The 24,236-nt window shown below is 44.4% G+C and overlaps 1 protein-coding gene across 1 annotated transcript in view; it reads right to left on the bottom strand.

The window, feature by feature from the left end:
- RGS20 (regulator of G protein signaling 20) overlaps positions 1-24,236 on the bottom strand; it is a 44,944-nt gene that overhangs the window by 14,634 nt on the left and 6,074 nt on the right. The window contains exons 2-3 of the mRNA XM_023750970.1: positions 15,114-15,121; positions 13,751-14,060 (exon numbers count right to left, since the gene is read on the bottom strand). Coding sequence (XP_023606738.1) covers positions 13,751-14,060; positions 15,114-15,121 — 318 coding nt within the window. The remainder of the gene's footprint in view (positions 1-13,750; positions 14,061-15,113; positions 15,122-24,236) is intronic.

Genomic DNA, 24,236 nt, shown 5'->3' with positions numbered 1-24,236 from the left:
GGACCCCTGCTCCAGAGGAAGAAGCAAATGAATTCAGCATGTAGGACAATCCCCAGGGCAAGGCATCTTGTTTCTTTTCACAAGTTAGTGCATGAAAAAGAAGATGCAAAGTGGGAGAAGCAGTGATATAAAGAGACTACAAAGAAAGAATGTGATATGGTTCATGTGATGGAGTAAATTGTGTCCCACCCAATTCATATGTTGAAGTGCTAACCCCCAAACTTTGGAATGTGACCATAGTTGGATAGGATCTTTCAACAGGTGATTAAGTTAAAATAAGGCCATAAGGGTGGGGTCATAATCCGATCTGATTGGAAATTTGGATTCACAAAGACACCAGGGATATATACATGCACAGAAGGAAGGCCATGTGAGGACACAGTGAGAAGACAGGTATTAGTAAGCTAAGGCGAGAGGCCGCAAAAGAAAGCAAACCTACTGACACCTTGATCTTTAACTTCTAGCTTCCAGACTGTGAGAGAATAAAATTTCTGTTGTTTAAGCCACTCAGTCTGTGGTATTTTGTTATAGCAAACCTAGGAATCTGATATAGTTAAGTATTAGATGACGCTGGAATATTGTAAATTTGGTTGGACATCACAAAGGTATTGCAGTTATTATAGGGATATTATATTATAGGGATATTATATACTTTAATTTTTAAATTGATTTTTAGAGAGAGAGGAAGGAGAGGGAGAGAGAGAAACATTGATGTGAGAGCCAAATATTGATGGGCTGCCTCCTGCATGCTCCCTACTGGGTATTGAGCCCACTACCCAGCCATGTGCCCTGACAGGGAATTTCAACCTGCAACCTTTCAGTGCACCAGACAGTGCCCAACCAACTGAGCCACACCAGCAAGGGCTATGGATATTATATTTTTTAAGTGTGCTTATCATAAGGTTATGTTTCTTAAATGTAACATTCATTTTTACATTAACTGTCTCTAATGAGTGACATCTGTGATGATGCTTCCTTCCTATCATTACCTCTAAATTATTAGCTGGAACTACAGAAACTCTTATGGGCAAGGCATCCTTATTTGATCACAAATCGGAGTAGAAATTCACCCAGTGCTGCAGAAGCCCCCTTCCACTCTGATTCAATCTACTGGGGTTCTACTAACCCATTCTGTTAGTGTTGGGAACAAGATATTAGCGGGTTGAAGAACTTCTTTTCCACCAATTGCAGCAGATGGGTCATGAAATTTGTTTATGCAAATTAAGGATAATAAAAATGTACAATGTGTTCATAAGTAACTAACTAGCCTTTTCTACTCCTTAGAGGTCTGTCTGGGCAAATTTCCCCTCTACATCTCTCTCTCTCTCTCTCTCTCTCTTTTTTTTTACAAATTCTACTTTCTTTTCTCCATAGAAAATTCTCCATGATCCCTTAATAGATAATAGCATTGGCTCCTCAAACTTTGCCTTATGTCCATCATTAGTTAGAATTTTTCATCCCATGATAATGATCCTGTTATAAATGATATGAAATAGCAAGCTCCCATCCTATTCAAAGCTTTTAGGCTGTAATCTGAATCCCTGAAAGCCTCTAGCATTTGAGCTCTCTTACATAAAAAACCTCTGTGCGTATGATTTCCTTCTGGCCCTTCTTCATTAGCATTTTGGGGGTTTGTAGACTGTCATTACATTTGCCTGTTAGTATGAAAAACTGGATGTTGAAATGGTAGAAAACAAAAGGAACCTTAAATTAGATAGTTGGTATGGCAAACAGATTCCTCAAAAAAACTGAAAATAGAGCTACCATATGACCCAGCAATTCCTCTCCTGGGTATATTGCTCCTATAAGAACCCAAAAAAACTCAAAAACATGTTTTTACAAAGATATATGCACCCCCATGTTCATTGCAGAATCATACACAGTGGCCAAGACATGGAGAGAATCAAGGTGCCCTTTGATACAGGACTGGATAAAGAAGTTGTGGTACATATACACAATGGAATAGTACTCAGCCTTAAGAAAAGATGAAATACTGCCATTTGAGACAACCTTGAGAATATTATACTAAGTTAAACAAATCAGGCAGAACAAGCTAAGGACCATATGATTTCACTCATATGTGGGAGATAAGGCTGAAATTTGTGGACATAAACAGCAGGGTGGTGGTTGCCAGAGGGAAGGAGGTAGGGAGGTGGGGGATGAAGGGAGCCTAAAACTGGTGATGGAAGAAGATTTGACCTTGGGTGGTGGGTGCACAGTGCAATATATAGAGCTTGTAACATAGAAATCCACACCTGAAACCTATGTGATCCTAGTAACCAATGTCATCCTAGTAGATTTAATTAAAACATTAAAATAAAAAGAAAAAAAAACACACCCTCTGTGACTAGAATAATAGTAAGCCCATATTGTACACAGCATGGCAGCATGCAGCATGTTGGGGTGGGGGTTGGGTAGGGTAAGAGTACAATTTTTAAAGTTACTAGTAAAAACATTTTTTTTTTTAAATGAAAGAAGTAGCCCTGGCTGGTTTAGGCTCAGTAGATAGAGCGTCAGCCTGCGGACTGAAGGGCCTCGGGTTCGATTCCAATCAAGGGCACATGCCTGAGTTGCAGGCTAGATCCCCAGTAGGGGGCGTGCAGGGGGCAGTAGATCAATGATTCTGTCTCATCATTGATGTTTCTATCTCTCTTTCCCTGTCTCCTTTCCTCTCTGAAATCAATAAAAATATTTTTAAAAAATAATAAAGGAAGTAATATTTGAAAAAAAGAAAAAAATTAGATACTTGGATTTTATCTTCCATAGTAGATTGTCTTTAATTAGATTATTGGTTTGTCTTTTTTTCTTGGGAGTACACTATTTCTCTAAGAAATCACACGGTTATTGGTTGAACTTTATACTTACTTTCATATAGATTGCTCCCTATAAGAACCTAGTAAAACTCCACACTTACATTTAGGTTCTAGTTGAAAGGTAGGAAAAGATTTTCTGTAAAAGACTAGAGAGTAAGGAGCCATTGCAGGCCATATGGTCTCTATTGCAACTACTCAACTCTGCCTCTATTAGTGCAAAAGCAGTCACAGACATCATGAGAATGAGTGAGTGTGGCTGGGTTCCACTAAAACTTAATGGACACTGAAATTTTAGTTTTGTAAAATGATCCTGCATCATGAAATATTATTCTTTTTAAAACTTCCTACCCAACAATTTAAAAATATAAAACTTGAGCTTCTGTGTTGGTGAACATATCCAGGTGCTGGGAGGATGGAGCCCCCAGAGATGGCATGGGAGCTCCTTGCCCCTTCCCTAGACCTTGCCCCATGTATGGCTTCCTTTGGCTGTTCCTGAGTTACTAATGCACTCCCCACCCCCCCCCCACACACACACACACTCCAGGCAAGAATGATGAATCCTGCCAGCAGACTGCCTGCCTTTGGATTCAAACTGCAGCTCTTCCCTGCATCCCCAGCCTGCTTGCCTACCTCATCAAGATTTTGGACTTGCTAAGTTTCCACAATTGTGTGAGCCAATTCCTCAAAATAAATCCCTGTCTCTATAAATAAAATAAATAAATAAAAATGTTTAAAAATGTGAAAACTATTCTTAGTGCTCAGGCCATATAAAAACAGGCCGTGGTCTGGATTTGGCTCACGTGCCTTAGTTTGCTGATGTCTGTAATAAATACATAGAACATTTTAGTAGATTATTTACAGTTTTAGAAGAGGAAGTGCACCTTCTAGGGTGGTAGTAATATCCCATTGATTATACTAAAGATTTTCCCACCACACCTCATGAATATTTAGTATACCACCGTGTAGCAAGCTACATCTCAGAAATACATAATCTAACAAATTCACATTTCTGCCTCTAGCCCAGGCCAAGCCCTTCGTTTCAAAACACATCAGTCCAATTGCCTACTTGCTGCCACAACTGGAGCTCTCGTGGACATCTCAGACCTTAGGGTCTAAAATAGATTCTAGATCTAGTCTCCTCTCCTTCCCCTTTTGTTTCTTCTCCAGTCATCTCCAAGTCTATACACAGTGCCCACATCCTCGGAGTCACTCTGATTCTTCTCTCTGCATCTTACTCATTAGCAAGCTTGCCAGATCTCCAGAGTGGAAATGGTTGTACCTGCTCACTTCTCTCCAACTCCACTGCCCCTCCAGCTCAGTTTGACACCTTGCCTGGGCTGCTACAATGAGCCCCCAATCCACCCCCTTCTGCTCTACCCCCCACCGATTTTCCGCTATAGTGGCAGCGTTGAGCAGTTGCAAAAGAGACCGTATGTCCCACAAACTAAAATAGTGATTTAAAATAGAACCCAGATTCTGTTAGTCCACTGTGGCCTTCAGTGGCAATCCATGACACCAGAATAACATTTCCTCCCCCCGCCCCCTTAACATTTACTTTTTACCAGAGCCTTCTTTCTCCATTTTTTCAACTAATGCTCAGTCTCCCCTTTGTCTACATGGACAGACGTAGTAGTACTCACACCTTACTCAGATTTAACTTGTGAAATAATTCTGTGGAGCAGATTTCAAGATTCCATTTTATCTACATCAGAGGTTGTGTGATGTGCCCAGTGTCTCAAAGTATGCCCCCCAACAGACTTGAATCTGCCCAGGCTGGGGTCCATCCACCACCCTTGCTCTTAACACCACAGCTGTGCACAGGCCATGACTAGACAGATTTGGGTTATTTTTGGATGCCCATCAGCGGGAATGTCTCTGCAGTCCTTTTCCCAGCAGGGCTGCTGCTAATTAAAATGGACTAATAAAAACTCCAGTGCATCACCTTGCTTCCGCACTGCCTTAGTGTTCCCAAGACAGGCCTCTGGGGGCTAAGCTGATGGGATGTTTTTGTCTGCTTGTTCCTAGGGTGTGTGTGAGAGAATTTTTGTTCCTCAAGGTTTTGGTTTTCTACAGTTTGTGCCAAAATATCTACTACATTTTAAGACCCCATCCCCCTGGGCATGAAGTATTAAATAGCTAGATTAAATAGCTAGATATGTTGAACAAACAGACCTAAAATTAAAATTTTTTTTAAAGAATTGACATGTTTAATGGTTTTACATTTTGGACTATCTATAGGGAATTATAGCTATTTGATAATTGCTCTCTATCTTTCTCTCTCTCACTCATTAATCCTCACCCAAGAATACTTTTTCCCATTGATTTTTAAAGAGAGTGGAAGGGGAAGGGAGAGACAGACAGAGAAACATCGATGTAAGGAAGCACATGGATATGCGACCCCGACTGGGCTGGTGGATTGAGCCTGCAACCATGGTACACCCCCTTGACTGGAATCAATCCCTTGACCTTTTGGTCCGCAGGCCGATGAGAAAAAACAGTGCAACTGGCATGGCTCAGTGGTTGAGCATCGACCTAGGAACTAGAAGGTCATGGTTTGATTCCCAGGTAGGGCATATGCCTAGGTTGCTGCTCAATCCTTAGTAGGGGGTGTACAGGAGACAGCTGATCAATGATTCTCTCTCATCATTGATATTTCATCTCTCTCCTCCTCTCCCTTTCTCTGTGAAATCAATAAAAATATTTTAAAAAGAGAGAAAACAGGTAAGAAGCAATATCTGAAGAGATAATGAATGAAAAATTTCCATAATGATGAAAGATATCAATCCACAGACATAAGAAACTCAGTGAATAGAAAGAAGGTAAAATATAAAACCACACCTAGCCACATTATATTCAAATTGTGGCAAGCCAAAAACCAAGAGAAAAAATTTAAATCAAATTGTGGCAAGCCAAAAACAAAGGGAAAAAATTTTAAATCAGCCAGATGAAAAAGACATGTTACTTTCAGAGAAGCATGACATTCTATAGAAACTATAGAAGTCAGAAGATAATGGAATGAGAGTGTACAGTCAAGGCACAGATTGGGATTTGCAACACACATATACACACACACACATGCATACAGATTTTGGATAACAACTTATATCCCAAATGTATAAAGAACTCTTATAAATCAATAAGAAGACAGACAACACAATGGGAAAATGGGCCGAAGAAATGTAGGGGCAGTTTATAATAGGAGATACACAAATGGCCAAAAAAAGGTGCTCAGCATCATTAGTAAGCATTAGAAATAAAAATTAGCCCTAACTGGTTTGGCTCAGTTGATAGAGTGTCGGACTGTGGACTGAAGGGTCCCAGGTTCGATTCCAGTCAAGGGCATGTACCTTGGTTGTGGGCACATCCCCAGAAGGAGGTGTGCAGGAGGCGGCTGATCGATGTTTCTCTCTCATCGATGTTTCTAACTCTCTATCTCTCTCCCTTCCTCTCTGTAAAAAATCAATAAAATATATTTAAAAAAAGAAATAAAAATTAAAGCCACAATGATGTACCTTTACACAGACAAGAGAATGACCAAAACTAAATGAATTGACAATTCTAAATGCTGATGAGGATATGAAGATTTTATATATATATATATATATATATATATATATATATATATATATATATATAAATTTAATCTTGGTTCCAAGGAGCATAAGAACAGTCTGAGAAACTGACTATATCTAATAAAGATAAACATATACTGAATTTGTTACTCAGTAATTTCACTCCTGGGAATCCAATGGAAATAAGGGCGTATGTTTATCAAAAGACATGAATAAGACTGTTTATATTAGCATTATTCATAGTAGCCCACACTGGAAACAACTCAAATGTCCTTCGGTAGTGCAATGGATAAATGAACGGTGTGTGTTCACACAAGGGAACACTGGACAGCGTTGAAAAATCACAATACGTGCAACAACAGTGAGTAATCTCAAAAGCATAATGCTGAGCTCAAGAACCCAATGCAAAGCATATGTACTGTATAATTCCATATCAGGTTCAAAAACTGGCCCAACTGAAATATGGTTTGAGAACTTATAAGAGAGTTACTTGTGGGAGGAAGCAGGAGGGGGATCTTATGGATATGGGTTAAACATATCCTGTATCTGGTTCTAGAGCAGTGGTGAGTGATCCTGTGGCCCCTCCCCTCCAACCCTTGGGAAACATATGGCAAAGTCTGGAGACATTTTTGGTTGTCACATCTAGGGAGGGGTGCTACTGGCATCTAGTGGGTAGAAGATAGGGATTCTGCTAAATGTCCTACAGTGCACAGGACAGTCCCCACAACAAGGAGATAGTCAATCCAAACATGTCAATAAATCTGAGGTTGAGAAATCCTGATCTAAAGGATGGTTACATAGGGTTTACTTAGGTAAAGTTTATTAATCTGTACACTTTACTCTAAGTTAAAACTCCAATAAGCAAAGTCAAAAGCAATTCAGAATAAAAAACACCTACAACTCTTCACTGAAAGTTAGCAAACTTGTGTAGAAACTTTATTTCAGTTTTATGATACTCTAATTTATTAAACAGTCCCAATGATCTGAATTTTCCAGGAATTACATTGTCAGGAAGAACAAAACTCTTTATGTATAGCCCCCATTAAATGCAAAGAGGTATCTATGCCTTTATCTATAGCAGAAGATATATAAATTACTATCTAGTTATCACTAGAAATGGATAGTTGTAGAAACACAAAAAGGCATATGTTAAAGCCCACACATCGGGGATTCTCTTGGGGCCATCAGAGGGTAAATAGAGAAAAATGTACCTTTAAACAGTAGTTTAATCTTGGTTCCAAGGATAATAACTTCTTACCCTTAATTAGCAACAAATTAAGAAATATATTCCCTTAAATCGCATTATCGCCCCACCCTGAGAAATAAAAGTCTTACAACGGGTGGGGTGAGGCATAGGTTGCACCATCTTCCCACTGTCTTGCATAAATGGAGCAACCATATAAGACTATGTTGATTTAGCCATACAGCCCTAGGAGGGTTAGAAGTGCTGGGTGTTGTAGCCTTAGAACAGCAGTACAAACTACAAGCTCTTGAGCAAATACTGTTCATTTAGTGTCAGAGGTGACAGAGGCACAAATGGAGACAAACCAGAGAACAAGGTATTCTCCTCTAGTTCACTAGTTGTACTAGGTGTATGCTGTTCAACTCAGGACCTTGTGAAGTCGAACTGCTGGGTAATTTTGCATGAGATGTCGTTGTCAAACATTAAAATACTGAAGTACTTAAAAAGGATTTTACAATCCAGAGTAAAATTAAATATTAAGTAGATAATGAGCATTCCAAAACCAGAAAGTTTAACTGGCTTTAATAAGCATTGAGATAACTCAAGTAAAATATCACAGCTGGGCAACAGAGCATATTACTCATATTTCACAAATGATTTCCCAATGCAAACAGCTAGAATCTAATCAACTGGATTAGAATCAAGGTAAGTTGTCCTATGCATGCATAATCATGTAATATTATCTTCAGCACTCAGTCACATCCAACTTTATTGTAAATGGCTGCTGCAAAAGCCCACTCAATCATACTATGAACTGACTCACCCCATGCAGTGTTGTCCAAACTCTTGAGCTGCTCAAGGTAACATTCCGGAACCATCTCAGATAGTGCCGGGTAGTCAGTGACTCACACTTATTGTACTAAATGCTAAGCTCTGACTCAGAGTCAACCCTATTAGTTGCTGACTGACACTGTATGTATTTGAAAAGAAGCTCACATTGTGAGTCACCTGGTAGTGCACTGAAAACCAATCCACAATATTCCCAACTGGACAGTGATTCGCATTATAATCATTTTGGGGCCTGACTTAACACACATAATTTCAAAACTCCATTCTGCTGAACTGGCTTGGGAGCATGCTAGAAAGTCACTCCCCGTTTAATGCCCTGCATTTCTGCCTAGGAACATGTGGTGGGTATACAGAGATACAAAGTCAAGGATAAGACATCCAGTTTATGCACTAAAGAAAAATCAAGGTTTCCTGCTTCAAGGATGCAGGCACAGTTCCTAGAAATGCCTTTTCTGGAAGACACCATTCCTATAAATAACTTTGCAAAACCACATACTCACTTGAAAGGTTCTGCCATAGAATTCCTGAACTGCTCATGTGAGGGCTTGGACCTTTAAGCCACTGCATCTGTCTGTGTTAGGTGAATGTCACTGCCACATGCAGGAATGAAAGAACACTAGGATTAAAGAAACTGCTATTCAAATGCCTGGAATGAAACCAGTAACCAGGTTATTGCTCTAAAATAAGAAAGTTTTTTTCACGTTCACTCTTGCTTGTCCACAAAATCTGGAATAATAAAATCTCCTTCTTTATAATTTTGAAGACCTTTCCTAAAAAGCTCTTTTTACAGGAAAGACCTTCTAAGCCAGTAGGAAGGAGATTTTAAAATTTTAAGAAAAGCTCAAAAATGATTTTTCAAATGTAAAACCGTTACAAGGGATTAATAGAATATGCAACCAAATGTATATTCCAGTGAGACCTTAAATTCTAATGCTGGCTATACCTCTAGCTTGATCTATGACCTTAGCTTACCTTAGGCAAGTCATGCGGTCACATCTTCTGCTGTGAGGGACCATGAGGAAGCTGTGGGACAACAGTAGCCGCATCACTGCCTGGTCTCACTTATGTTGGAGTTAACACGTTTGTATATTTTCCCGTATATAATACCTCTGATTTCCTATTTGCTAGAAGTTCATCAGTTTTGTAGGAAATCATCAGTGTGGTGCTGAAGAGCCCTGGGGAGTGACTCAGAAGACCTAATTCTAATGCTGTTTCAGTCCCCATTTAGCTGGAAATCTCTGGCCTGGGCCCTCGACCTTTCTGAATGTTTCCTCATGTGTAAAGTGAAGGAGTTGAAATTAGTAACCTGACTTTTATCATTTGGTATTCTTTTTTAAAAAATATAGTTTTATTGATTGCAGAGAGGAAGGGAGAGGGAAAGAGAGATAGAAACATCAATGATGAGAGCGAATCATTGATTGGCTGTCTCAGATTGAGGATCCAGCCTGCAACCCAGGAATGTGCCCTGACCTGGAATAGAACCATGACCTCCTAGTTAATAGGTCTATGCTCAACCACTGAGCCATGCAGGCCAGACAGTATTCTTGATATCAAGGGCATTTTGGCTAAAATGTTTGAAATGATCTTAGAGATGTCAGCATTTCTAGCTCCGAAGGTACAATATTTTCATGTAGATGTTGGGTTTTTGTATAGACCATGTTCTAATATGTATTTTTTATGCATATCTGGTTTTACAAAGTGAAATATATTCAAGGTTAGAGATAATTTTCTTAAAATGATGTTTAAACCTTGTATGTAAATATTTCATAATTATTTAAAAGAAAAGGTTCCAGAAGATGTAGAAATGCATTGTTTTTAAATTTAGATACTGACATAGAAAATATTTACTGTTTTTTCTAATTTTCATGATGGACATCCACTTCATTATATGCATTTTCCCCTTCTCATTTTTATATTTTGAAGTTTACTTGGCTAATTTAGCATCAACATAATAGCAGTAATAAAAGCTTGTGTTTCATATGTAATACCCTTTGTAATACTTTTAGCAATAAAATAAAATAAAATAAAATAAAATAAAATAAAAAAAAAAAAAAATAAAAAGCTTGTGTTTGATATATACCAGAATTCTACTATATTAATTTACTGAATTGTGGCAGCTACCCTATGAGGTAGGAACTTTTATTATCCCCAGTTTGCTGATGACAAAACTAAGGCACCTAGAGGTTAAGTAACTTGCCTAAGGTCACACAGCTAGGCTGGAATTTGAAACCAATCACACAGCCCAGGACTCTTACCCGTTAGGCAGTATTGCCTCTCATATGAGTTGCTGATATGTGACACCAAAGATGCCACTTAATGAACAGAAGATAGACAGGATGAAGCCCCGTATAAAATTAGGCTATGAGCAAAAAGTAAGACTTTACAGAGTCATTTTATTACACGCGTCCTTACCAAGTCCTGGGAGGGATTCAGGCTGTTTTGTGAACGCGGACGGTTGTTTAGTTAATTCCACAATCTGGAACCCCTAGAAGTGAAATGAAGGCCCCATGTACGACTGTGCCCCCAGGAGGAGGGCTGACCACAGGACGGCGACTGGAAAACGGCGCAGGAGCTCCCTGCTCTCCACACTCGCCCGGCAGTGCGAAGTCCCAGTGGGCAAGTGACTGCTTCTGCTACCCAGTGGGCGAGAGGAGGTGGACAGAGAGCAATTGGCCTCCGCCCGATGCTGAGAAGCAAAGGATGTGAGGAGACGCTCTCCTTCTCCCTGATAGAAACTGTATTCGCGGTCACTCCTCCACCCAGTGGGTCGCAGGTGGCGCGGCTGCGGCAGCAGCACCCCGGGATCCCAGGCAACGCCTCCTCTCCTAGCTGCGGGCAGTCCTCTCCTCCGCGCCCCGCCCGCCGCTGGGGTAGCTCGCGGGCCCTGGCTACTCGCCCGGGTTCTCCTCCCGACCCGCGCGCCGCCTCCCCAAACGCGGGGGGACGGCGGGCACCCGGACCTCCCCCGGCAAACGCCCACCCCGCCGGGCGCACCGCCTCTTCCCAGGCCCCTCCCCTGCAATAGAGGCGGGGAAGTCAGCGCACACCGACCCCCAAAAGCCCACCTTCCTCCCTGAGCGCCACCTTTCCTTAGGTACCTCTCTCCCCCACCACCCCTCCCAGTCTCCAAGCCTGGACGCCCAGGCTCGTTCCAACTTCCTAAGAGCAACTCCAAGCGTGCGGGAGAGAGTCAGTTACCCGAGTTTGTTCAAGAAATACACCCGCGACACCCGCTCCTAAAACGCCTAGGCGCGGGTTCAAGAGCCTCAATGCGGACACCGAGTCACACCCACCGGGGTCCGTGTGCGGGGGCCCTTTCCTGGCCCTGCTCCTCGGGTCCCGCGCCTGCGTTGCGCTTCCCCTAAAGGGAGGTTCTGCGATTCAGGGAGTGTCTCCTCTTCCCTTCCACCTGCGCTCAACCAGCCCGCCTCCGGCTCCCGGCCCCTTCCCAGTCCTCGCTGTCCGGGGAGAACGCCCACGTTTCCACCCGCCTGGAGTTTCCCAAAGACACTGCGGGTGCCCATATGCATTCAGGCCCCAAGGACTAGGCGCCGCGCCCCGCACCCACTCACTGACCCCAGGCCATAAGAGGCTGAAAACGGCTTACGCCCAGGCAGACCCGATGGAACTTGATTCTGGTGGCTAGACTTCCCCCCTGGAGACACCGGCACACCCTAAAGCCGCACACCTCCCCAATACGCGCTGACTATTGAGCCCGGCTGTACCCGCGGAGTAGGCGACCGACCCGCACCCGCTCGCGCCATGTGGCCAGGCTGAGCGCTCCAGGTGTTGCCCCGCGCGCGCCCGGCTTGGCCAGGGCCACTTCCCCGCCCGAGGTCTTAGGGCGAGCCCGAGAGGTAGACCGGAGGTTTAGGAGGCTGGGTACTCACGATTCCACCTTCCGCCTGGAGAGCCCGAGGGGAAGCTCCGGCAGGCTCGCCTCGGTCGGCCGTGCGTATTATTACTACCAATATTACTCTTATTTAAATAATACCAAACGATGTGCTTTCCATGTTCGCGACTGCTCTCTCCGGCTTTCCTCTTCCTCTGGCTCTGGGTCTTTCCTCTCGCCCACTTCTCCCTCCTTCTCCCTCTCTCGGCTCTGCCTCCTTCCCCAGCGGGTAATCCCAGGTCTCACCACCTCCCTCTGGTGGCCGCTCGCTCCGCTGCGGTGGGCTGGCGGGGGGTCGCCCCAGGCCCCACGCGGGACCCAATCCACGCCCGGACCGTAGCCTCGGTCCTTTAGCCCGGTATTGGGAAGTGATGAGAGTGTGGGTGCGAAGCAAGGCGGGCGCCGAGGGTATGAGCAGAGTCCCCCTCTGTGATCCCTACGCTTCGGCGCGTAGAGGCCCAGCGAGACCCCAGCGTGCGGGAATGCGTGCTCCAACCTTGTGAATGAAGAGAGAGGTGCGTGTGTCGGGATGTGCAGCACAAGGAGGGATTGCTCAGTCCCTGGAAAATCTTGCCGTGGATTGCCCCGCCTCTGGAGGGCAGCCTCCTACCTTCTCCCTTTCCCAGGATGCTCCTTGGAGCTCTCCACCTCGGTGCAGCCTCCGTCTCTAGCTGTCCCACCCGCGCTGGGAAGGGGGCTCCGCGCCCACTCTCTGCTAGCGGGAGCCAGAGGCCCCACCTATTGGGGGGGCGGTGCGGGGGACGACGGCAGGAAGGGCTATCTCCCGGCTCCGGATCCTGCCAAGACCCTCCACAGCCTCCCTCCGTTCCCAGGGGACTCGAGAATCCGGGATAAGGGAGGGGCGGGGGCCCGAGAGCGGAGGAGGAACCTTGTCGCCAGCTCTGCGGGCACGGATCGCCGAGCGTCCCTCTGGTCCCCAGGTTGCCCTCGGGAGCGAGATGCAGTTGGGCTGCCTGGGCCCGAGCTCCAAGGGCTAAACTGAAGCTGGAAGCTGACCTGACACAAAAATAACATCACGTCATTTCCTCCCCGGCCTCTCCAGCCCGCAGCAGCCGGAGGGCAGGGGAGTGGGCTTGCAAGAAGGGGGCGGAGGCCCCTTTGAGGGAGGCTGGGAGGAGGGGAGGAAAGCGACGCGCCGAGAAACAGAGTTTGAGAAGCAGCCTCAGGAAGGATCAGGGCTTCCTCCCGCTTCCAAGGACCCTGGAAGTCAATGGCCCAGGAAAAAGTAGCTCCGAGGGTTTCCTGAAGGGAGGGGTGTCAGGCGAGTCACCCGCGACTTTTCCTGGAACGTGCTCAGCCTGTCTCTGCTTGCTGGCCTGGCCGGAGCCCCTGTTAGACCCGCGTGGAGTGGCTCAGTGGGGGTTAGGAAGGAGCTGGGGATGAGGCCAGGGTTGGGCACGGTGGAGTCAACGGTACTCACGGGCATGGACGAGGGCTGCCCAGCGCTGGCATCCTCTTCCCGGGGCGACCGTCCCCCTGAGGGTCGGCCAGGCAGTGTCAGAGCTGCCCCGAGCAGGAGCGAGAGGCGGCCCCGCCGCTCCTCGCGCCCTGGAGCGAGTCCAGCCACTGGCAGGGAGGGAAGCAGGAGAGAGAAGTCCGGGCGCCGCTGGAGAGCCTCAGGAGGGGGTCTCCGGAGCAGGTGAGAGAAGAGCCGCGCGAGGTTGGAGAGCGTGCTAGAAAGGAGGCTGAGCAGCTTCGGGGCCGCGGGTGAATCTGGGATCTGTGCAGGGCCGGAGAAGGGAAGGGCGAGAGGTGGGGGAAGGAAACAAAACCAGCACACCATTACTGATGGGCCCAGCCAAATACAGACTGGAGAAAACGTGCTGGGTGCCATTTATTACAGCACTAGAGGCCCGATGCAAGAAATTCGTGCAAGGGGCTTGGCCCTCGCAGCCCCTGCTTTCTCTGGAAGGACGACTGGTAGGTCGTTCGGCTGTTCGGTCTAATTAGCATATTTGATCTTTATTATATAGGATTACTTTGGGGATGCTAGAGAAGGTTGGCGAGAGCAAAAGGAAAGGTCTTTCCCCTTACTTTCCTTTCCCCACTTTCTTCCCTCTTTCTTCACTTCCCTCTCTCCCTTCTCCCCTCTTTCTAACTCTGCACTATTCAAAGTGTGGTCCTTGGAGCAGCAGCTTCGCTAACAAGGACTTGTTAAAAATGCAGAATCGTTAAAAATGCAGAATCGTGGACTCTACCAGACCTACTGCATCATTAACATTCTCAGGAGGTTCGGTAAATGTGAAATGCAGTGTATAGAAGGGTCTGTGTGCACATCTCTTGATTCTTTAGAATTTGGGTGAAAATCTCCTAGTTCACTTTTGCATCTCTTGCTCTTCTATCTCTCATCCCCTCTCTTTCTCTGTCCTTTACCATGTAGAACTCTACCCTCCAGAGGTACAGAGGTGGAATTGGTTACCAATTTCCATTGGGAGAGGTGTCTGGGATTCCAGATCCATCTCGTGCTGGAGGGAGAAAGGGCCTGGCTGAACTGACTTTGGTTGTGCTGGGTGGTGTCGGTGGGATGGCAGACCAGAGCTGTGCTGGGTCCCTTAGGTGTACACGCTGCAGGTACTCTTCACACACTTCGTGTGTCCATCTTATTCTCCGGAACAAAGGCCTTTCCACCTTCCACTTGTTGCTCAGGAGACCTAAGCGGCCAGGGTGAAGATAAGATCCTTACTTTTTTCCCCCTTGGAAAGTAGAGGGAAGTGTTAATTTAGAAGTTAGAAGTCCAGGGTCCCGGGCTCAGACTTGCAACCAACTTGACCAAGGCTCACCTTGGGAAAGTCTCTTTACTCTTTGAGACTATCTGGTTCATTTATAAAGTAAAGGGATTGAACTCGGCGGTTTTTTAACGTCACCTGCCTTATCTAGGCTCTCATTTTTGAAAAGCTCTCAGGACTTCTTGGTCCACTGATGTTTAGTGAAGTTTCAAACCGGAATCTAGCTCAGCCAATCCAAACAGCCTCCTCAAGCAAAACAAAAACAAAAAGGCACTTTAATCTGATTGTGAAAAGCTGGAGTGGCCCTTGCCAAGAAAAATGGAGGTGGAGGAGGGAAGCAGGGCAGGAAGGCTGGGCTCGCGCGAGGGGGCGAGGCTCGCGTGGCGTGGCGTGGCGTGGCGTGGCGCGGTCTCCAGGGCACAGCGGCCGCTCTCCAGGGTCCTGAAGACGGCTTGGCGCGGTTCCACCGCTCTGCAGTTGCCAAGTCCCCCATGTTTTCTTTCCTTGGTGGAAGTTTTGTGGGAAGCGATTGTCAAGAGGGAGGGAGGAAACCTAGCAACCCATTCTCATTCATGAGGCCCTTTCTGGGAAGCTGCCTAGCGCGTTGGCTGATTTGTCTTTAGTTCGTTTGTATGCGCCCTGGGGGAGATTGGAGCTCGGTTTGCATTTCCGAGTAAGTCCATACTGTTTGATTTCCCCTCATTACTTTTTCCTGGAGAATGAGGTCGTTCTCCTAGTATTTTCATTCTTCTCGTCCCCTCCCCCGCTTTCTGGCATGGCACCTTTATTTTAGCGGTTGTTGCTGGGAGCTCCGGAGGCGGGACAAGAGCGATTCCGAAAACGTCTCAGAGCCTGCCTTGGTGCCCAGCGTTCATCTCAGGAGGACAAGGGATTCGCCCCTTTGGCTGGGGTTTGGGGTGGGAGTCAGCTGACCCCAAACGAGCTCGGCAGCTTTGGGGCCGCTGGACCTGGGCGGGTCTCGGCTAACCTGGTGCGCACCTGCGGGGTTTGGGATGGCGGATGTGGGGGTGGCAGGCCAGCGGCAGTAGCTGTGAGTGCCTCGCCCGAGCGCTGTGCCACGCGGCCTCACTAACCTCAGTGAGGTGGGCATCGGGCGACTCTAAGCCAAGGAAGTTAAGAGAGGATCAGCTCATTCCCCGGCGACTCAGAGCTTGACTGAGCCTCCCCATGACCTTCCTGACCGGCCATCACACAAGGGCTTGGACAAAGCAGAAAACGCTGAAAGTGAGTGGCAGGTACACTTCTTCGACACACACCCGCCTCCACCACACCTTCCTGGGCCTTTCGCGGGTCCCTGAATTTGCGTCTCCATCTCTGTTTCCAAATGGTTTTGTGAAAATGTGTGAACCTGTATTCTGACTCCTCTCTCCTCCTCTTGCCCCAGACCTTCTTTCTAAGACATTTGCAAACACCCCCCCCCCCCGCCTTCTTCCCATGCTTCATTAGGCATTTTGTTTCGGTCCTGCGCTTCAAGACAGAGACACTAGTGAGGGAGACGGAGGAAATGTCCAGGCAGAATTACAATCCCAGACTCAGCCCTAGAAACCCAAAGCCCGGGCTCCTTTACTCTTCAGGAGACATTCTCCTTTCACCCTTCCCTAGATTGATCTTTTCCCTCCAGATCAGCAGCCTCTCCCCTATTCTGGCTCTAAGTAGTGGGGGTGTGACAATCCATTTACTTCTTTTGGTCCTTCTAGCAAGGGCAGAGCTACACCATATTAACGCAGCCACAAAGTCCTACCTGAGCAAATCTATCTGAGGAAAGACCTTCATCTGCCCTCGATGCTGATCTTTCCTTTTTTTTTAGGCCTCTCGATTCTAGATGACAGTCTGAGGATTTCAAAGATATTAGCTACAAAAAAAAAAAGAAGAAGAAGAAGAAGAAGAAAGAAAGAAAGAAAGAAAGAAAGAAAGAAAGAAAGAAAGAAAGAAAGAAAGAAAGAAAGAAAGAAAGAAAGAAAAGGAATCATCTTGGAATCTGTGTCCCTGAAAGCACTGGTCCTTAGGGATCAAATGACTTAGGGAATACTTTATTCTGATGGAATGTTCGCTTCCCTGATTAATCATGTTGGCTATTGAACCATGCAGAGCAGAAAAATCACAATGCCCCAAATCAATACAAAGTCTCATCCCTTGAAAGGCACATTGAAAGTTTTCATTTGCTCCTAAATAGTACCATTTCTTAAAGGAAGCATCCTTAATGGAGTACAGTGGGCCTCTAATCTAGCATGACTGGTGTCCTTAAAAAAAGGGGGAAATTTAAACACAGACATGTACATGTGAAGGTGGAGGCAGAGGTCACAGTGGTGCATCGACAGGGGAAGGGATGTCAAAGATTGCCAGCAACACCAAAAGCCAGGATGAGGCATGGGATAGATTCTCCCTCAGAAGGTATTTGGCAACAAGACTGAAACATGGAAACCCCAACTGAGTGTTCAACCTCCTGACTTGCCCTACAGATTTCAGACTTGCCAGCCTCCAGTATGTTCTATTTGTTCTGGTTCTCTGGAGAACCTTGACTAATACACTCTATTATAGGTTTTATCATCTTTTACCTGGACTATTAGGATAGCCTCATAACTGGTACTTCTTCTCCTCCTTTGCCTCATTCTCCCTTGTAGTACAGTTTCAATACTGAAGCCAGACGTAGCCTTCAAAACGTAGGTCAGATGATGGCACTCTACAACTTCAAACTTTCTATTGGCTTCTTATTTCAGAGTAAAATCCAAAGTTCTTACACTAGCCCTCAAGGCACTATGTGAATGGCCCCACCCTACCTCTAAGATCTCCTTTTCTATTCAGCTATCACTACAATATTGGTTTTCCACTTATTGCCATCTGACATACAATATATTCACTTGCTTATTTGTATAATTTTGTTCATTGCTATATCAATAATGCCTAGAACAGTGCTTGATCCTAAACAAAATGCTCAATAAATATTTTTTTGGACAAATGAATTAATAAACTCAAATATCATCAGCCATAAAAAGGAATGGAATTCTGATGCATGCTACCACATGAACAAACCTTGAAAACATTATACTAAGTGAAAAAAGCCAGACACAAAAGAACAAATATTGGACCTGGCCAAGATTCCCAGTTCGATTCCCAATCAGGGCATATGCCTAGGGCTCGATCCCTGGTGCTGATCCATGTTTCTCCCTCTTTCTCTCTCTCTCTTTCTCTCTCTCTTTCTCAAAATCGCTGGGAAAAATATCCTCAGGTAAGGATTAACAACAACAAAAATATTTTTTTAAAATCAGAAAAAAGAATAAATATTGTGATTCTATTTATATAAGGTACCAAAATTAGGCAAATTCATACAGGTAGAAGGCTGGGAGGAGAGGACAATGGGGAGTTATTGTTTAATAGATGCAGAATGTTTGAATTAATGAAAAGGTTGTGGAAATAGATGGTGGTGATGGTTATATAATCTTTTTTTTTTTTATTTTAAGAGATGTTTTATTCTCTATCAACTTCTGCCTAACTCTTACAGATATTTTTTTTTAAATCTTTATTGTTCAGATTATTACATTTGTTCCTCTTTTTTCCCCCCATAACTCCCCTCCTTCCAGCTCCCACCCCACCCTCCACCCTCACTCCCCACCCACTGTGTTCATCCATAGGTGCATGATTTTTGTCCAGTCACTTCCCGCATCTCCCACACCCCTTTTCCCCCCAAGAATAGTCAGTCTATTCCCTTTCTATGTCCCTGATTCTATTATAATCACCAGTTCATTCTGTACATCAGGTTATTTATTCACTTGATTCTTAGATTCATTTGTTGATAGATGCATATTTGTTGTTCATTATTTGTATCTTTACCTTTTTCTTCTTCTTCCTCTTCTTAAAGGATACCTTTCAGCATTTCATATAATACTGGTTTGGCGGTGATGAACTCCTTTAGCTTTTCCTTATCTGTGAAGCTCTTTATCTGACCTTCAATTCTGAATGATAGCTTTGCTGGATAAAGTAATCTTGGTTGTAGGTTCTTGGTATTCAGCACTTTGAATATTTCTTGCCATTCCCTTCTGGCCTGCAAAGTTTCTGTTGAGAAATCAGCTGACAGTCGTATGGGTATTCCCTTGTAGGTAATTGAGCCTCTTTCTCTTGCTGCTTTTAAGATTTTCTCTTTGTCTTTTGCTCTTGGCATTTTAATGATGATGTGTCTTGGTGTGGTCCTCTTTGGATTCCTTTTGTTTGGGGTTCTCTGCGCTTCTTGGACCTGTAAGTCCATTTCTTTCTCCAGATGGGGGAAGTTTTCTGCCATTATTTCTTGAAATAGGTTTTCAATATCTTGCTGTCTCTCATCTTCTGGCACTCCAATAATTCTGATATTAGGCCGCTTAAAGCTGTCCCAGAGGCTCCTTACACTATCATCACACTTTCGGATTCTTTTTTCATTTTGCTTTTCCAATTGGGTGTTTTTTGTCGAATCTTTGGTTTGATTCTTGTGCTCGTCTGGTCTGCTATTGGGTATAATATTCTTTATTTCAGTCCGTGTATGCTTACTTTCTAATTTCTTTATCGTAGCATCGAGGGTCTCATTAGTTTTCGTGAGGCTCTGCACAAATTTATGGCAAGCCCTCAAAATTGCGATTCTTAGCTCCATATCCTCCATTTCTGTCATGTTTTTTTGTCTCCGCATCTTTTATGCTTTCTTGGTGCACCCCCTTGTGGTCTCTGTGCGCAGTCTTGTTCTAGCCAAGCCTTAATTGTTGTAGTTAACACTAGAGGGATTTGACCAGCAGACCGACTGGCTGTAGGATTCTGGGGAGGCGCTAGTCCTGCCCTTGCCTGAGGCGATCGGCAAATGTCTGTGCGCAGTGCTTGGGCGGGGCGGGCTCAACAGGCGGGGGGAGGGAGCAGCTATGGCCGCTCTCAGTCTGTCCCCAAGGGCTCTGCCTCTCTGTCCCAGCAATCGCTGCAAACCTCGGAGGGGCCGTAGCCAGACAGTCCCGCTTCTCCCGTTTGAGTCTGGGTCCCTAGAGACTCGCCCGGATCTGTAGCCCAGAGTCTGAGACTCACTCCTGAGTGAAAACGACAACCGCGCCCTCAGCCACCAGCCCGCTTTGCATGCGCACCGCCGCACCGCCGTACCTTTAAATTTTCCACACTGCACCTCCTCTGTGCGTCGGACTGCTGTTGTTTTTGCTTCTAGTTGAAGAGTCTCTCCTCAGCCAGCCTTCCTGTGGTTCTGGTTGATGTCCGTTCAGACTTTTAGTTGTATTTTTGAAGTGGTTGTTTACGGCGGCGGTCTCCGGTGTTTACCTATGCCGCCATCTTCGATTCTCTCTCGGTTATATAATCTTATGACTGTATTTAATGCCACTGAATTATGCACTTAAAAAAAGTTAAAATGGTAAATTTATGTTATTTAATATGATACTCAAAACCCTTCAAGGTGTGAGCTTTGCAAAGTTATTACAGTGTTATTGACTATATCCCTATGCTGTACTTTAAATCCCCATAGCTTATTTTTTATAACCGAAAGTTTGTACCTCTTATTTCCCTTCACATATTCTTTTTTTAAATATATATAATTGATTTCAGAGAGGAAGGGAAAGGGAGAGAGAGATAGAAACATCAATGATGAGAGATAATCATTGATCAACTGCCTCCTGCATGCACCCTACTGGGGATCAAACCTGCAACCCAGGCATGTGCCCTTGACTGGAATTGAACCTGGGACCCTTCAGTCCACAGGCCAGTGCTCTATCCACTGAGCAAAACCAGCTAGGGCTTCCCCTTTACATTTTCTACTCATTCCTCCACTCCTTCTTCTCTGGCAACCATCAATTTGTCTTCTGTATTTATTAGTATCTTTCTGTGTTGTTTTGTTTATTCATTTGTATTATTTATTAGATTCCATATATGAGTGAAATATACAGTGTTTGTGTTTCTCTATCTCTCTAGGTCCATCTATATTGTCGCAAATGACAAGATTTTATTATTTTTTTATTGCTGAGTAATATTTCATTATATAGATGGGATATATAATGGAATATAGATATAGAATTTATATATATTACATCTTCTTTATCCATTCATCTATCAATGGCCACCTAGGTTGCTTCCATATCTTGGCTATTGTAAATAATGCTGCAGTGAATACAGTGGTGCATATATCTTTTTAAATTAGGGTTTTCTTTTTCGTTGGCTAAATACCCAGATGTAGAATTGCTGGGTCATATGGTAGTTCTATTATTGTATGTTTGAGGACCTTCAAATCTGTGTTCTTTCTTCTGTAACATTCTGTATCTCCAGAGATCAGGAAGGGGATTATTACAGCAGAGGATAACCCCCAGAGAGAGCTCCAGACACAGCCTGCCTCCCCAAGCATGCACTTAACAACACCCTCATGGTGACTTCCCCAGCTCTCTTAATTAAATCACAGCAGCCTCTTTAAACACTTCCTGCTGTGAGCCTACACAGCGCCTATGTCCACTGTAACCTTTCCCCATTCTGCAGATGGAGTGATCTTTCCAAAAGGCAAATGTGATCATGTTACTTTTCTCTCTCTGTGAATCGGCTCCTTATTTCTCTACAGGACTTAGTATGGCATAAAGACCTTTTCTTGATTTGTTGATCTGCACTCTGTTTACTTACCCACATTTCTCACTATTCCTTTGGACTCAAAGCTCCAATCATATGAAGGTTCATTCAGTTCCTGAAATCCTCTTGTTCATTCTCATTCTAGGCACTTTGTGTAAAACGGCTCCCTCTGCCCAAAGCACACCCCTTCCCAATCTGCTCCTCCTCTTCTCTCCCAGCGCAATCTCCCATTTAGCCCTCAAGCCTTGGCTGGGCTGCCATTTCCTTCGGCAGCCTTTCCCAAGCTGGCTTAGCTGCCTGCGTGTTTTTTCTTAGCCTAACACTTCCTACACTGTATTGTGGTATCTGATTCCTCATTAGACTCTAAGCCCTGTGAGTATCAGAACTTTGCCTTATTCAGAACTGTCTCTCAAAAGCCGGAAGCAGTATTGTGACACAGTGTGTACTCAATTTTTGTTATATGAACGAACTTAGAAAGAACATGATCTGGAGTTGATAATTATTAAAGCTGGGTAATGGATACAGAAGGTTTTATTATGCTATTTTTCTTCACTTTTATGCATATTTGACATTTTCCATAACAAAAAGATTTAAAAATATATTTTTTATTGATTTCAGAGGTGAAGGGAAAGAGAGAGATAGAAACATCAATGATGAGAGAGCATCATTGATCGGCTACCTCATGCAGGCCCCACACTGGGTATTGAGCCCACAACCTGGGTATGCGCCCTGACCGGTAATCAAACCATGTCCTCCTGGTTCATAGGTCGATGCTCAACCACTGAGCCTTGCTGGCTGGACCATAACAAAAAGACTTTTAATAAAACATTATTTTAAACACTGTATCTTATCTCTTCTTAAATTCCAATAGATAAGAAACTGTGAAGCCAAAATAGTGTTTCCTAAATGAATATTAAAACATAAATACAGGCTCATTGTATACCCATTGAATATTCCCATATGAATCACGCACACTTAAAAGGGGGCTGCATGTATTTTGGTAAATGGAGTGAACAATTTAAAGATGATAAAATATATATAAAAAAAGAAAGAAACTGTGGGATAGAACCTGCCACAGTCCATGTGCCAGCCTCGTGGGAATGGGGTTTGTAAAATGGGTGTTGAGAGCGGCCTGATGCAAAAGGGAACATGGTCAGGACTTTCTTGAAGAGCCTGCACTCTATTTGTTCCCATCAGCCCCGGGACGGATCCACCAATTTCATGCTGGTGGGGCACAGAAATAAACAAACAAAATGGCAAGGACAAGGGAAGACATTGTTCTGTCCAAACTGGACAATTTGTGACAGGGCTCAGGATGGCTGCATGGGCTTTGTAGCTTTTCCAGTGGTTTCTAATAAACCGGGCTTTGTGTGAGCCTCGCTGAGGCTGTGCCGGCCCTGTTATTCTAAAGCTTTCTCCCTCTCTGGCCTGGCTGCCCCGTGAACTTGTTAGCAGTCATTGATTTCTTTGAGTTGGACTTGACTGAATTAAATCGCTTTGCTTGGCATTTTAAAAGGGGCGTTTTTCTTGAGGAAGATGGAGTTTGGTACTGCCTTGCAAGAACACATTTAGGGGCCATTCAGGATTCATAACATTAAATTCCTTCAAGGCACAGGAGACATTTGGCTAAAGAAAGATCTTAACAATAACTTTAGCTTGAAGAGGTCATGAGGAAAATTAATGTCTTTAAAGTTTCACCCACATGGTGGGAATAAAGCAGGGAAATAATGCATTTCTATCTACTAATCAATTGGCCGATCAATATTGTCTGGGCTCTTCCCATGTGCCCAGTAGGCCTGAGGCCCTGCCTGTAGGTTGAAATTAACTAGGCTAACAACTGTTGTGGGATAAACTGACTGCCAACCAAACACATGGGGTCCAGGGGTCCCCCAGGACAGCAGCGCAGGATGAATGGGAAGCCTGGATCCCTGGGTGCAGATTGACTTTAAAAAAAAAAAAATCCTAAGTATCTGATTAAAAACAACAACAAACGAAATTATATGTGACAGGTATGTATTATGGTCTTGATTTTATAGATGATAAAACCAAACTCAGAGAATTAAACCCAACTTGGATCTGAATTGTAAAAGCAGTTTTTCCCGGAGACCATTTGTATCTGGGTACACAAAAAGGAGGCACTTACTGAACTTTTTCGGTTGAAAAAAGATGTTTTCAAGTCATCAGATTTCAGTTAGTTACAATCGAGTTTCAACTTTTTACCAGTTTGAAATCCTGCAGTGCTCGAATTTCCACCAGATGTCACCATTTACTACTCTATCATTGCCTTCAGTCTTGCTTCTAAAAAGTATAAGGGAGCCCAGCCTGTGTGGCTCAGAGGTTGAGTGTCGACCTATGGAGACCTATGAACCAGGAGGTCACAGTTTGATTCCTGGTCAGGACACATCCCTGGGTTTCGGGCTTGATCCCTAGTGTGGGGCATGCAGGAGGCAGCTGATCAATGATTTAATAAAAATATATTTTAAAAAAGTAAAAAGTGTTAGGGAAAGTATTTGTCAGAGAAAGACAAGTATCATATCATCTCGCTCATATGTGGAATCTAAGTAACAAAATGAACTGATGAATGGAGTGGATCCAGAGACA

Source organism: Myotis lucifugus, unplaced genomic scaffold (assembly GCF_000147115.1).
Source record: "Myotis lucifugus unplaced genomic scaffold, Myoluc2.0 scaffold_17, whole genome shotgun sequence".
NCBI lineage: Eukaryota > Metazoa > Chordata > Mammalia > Chiroptera > Vespertilionidae > Myotis > Myotis lucifugus.
Note: the sequence above shows the minus strand (reverse complement) of the source record. Positions and strands in the feature narration are given on the sequence as shown.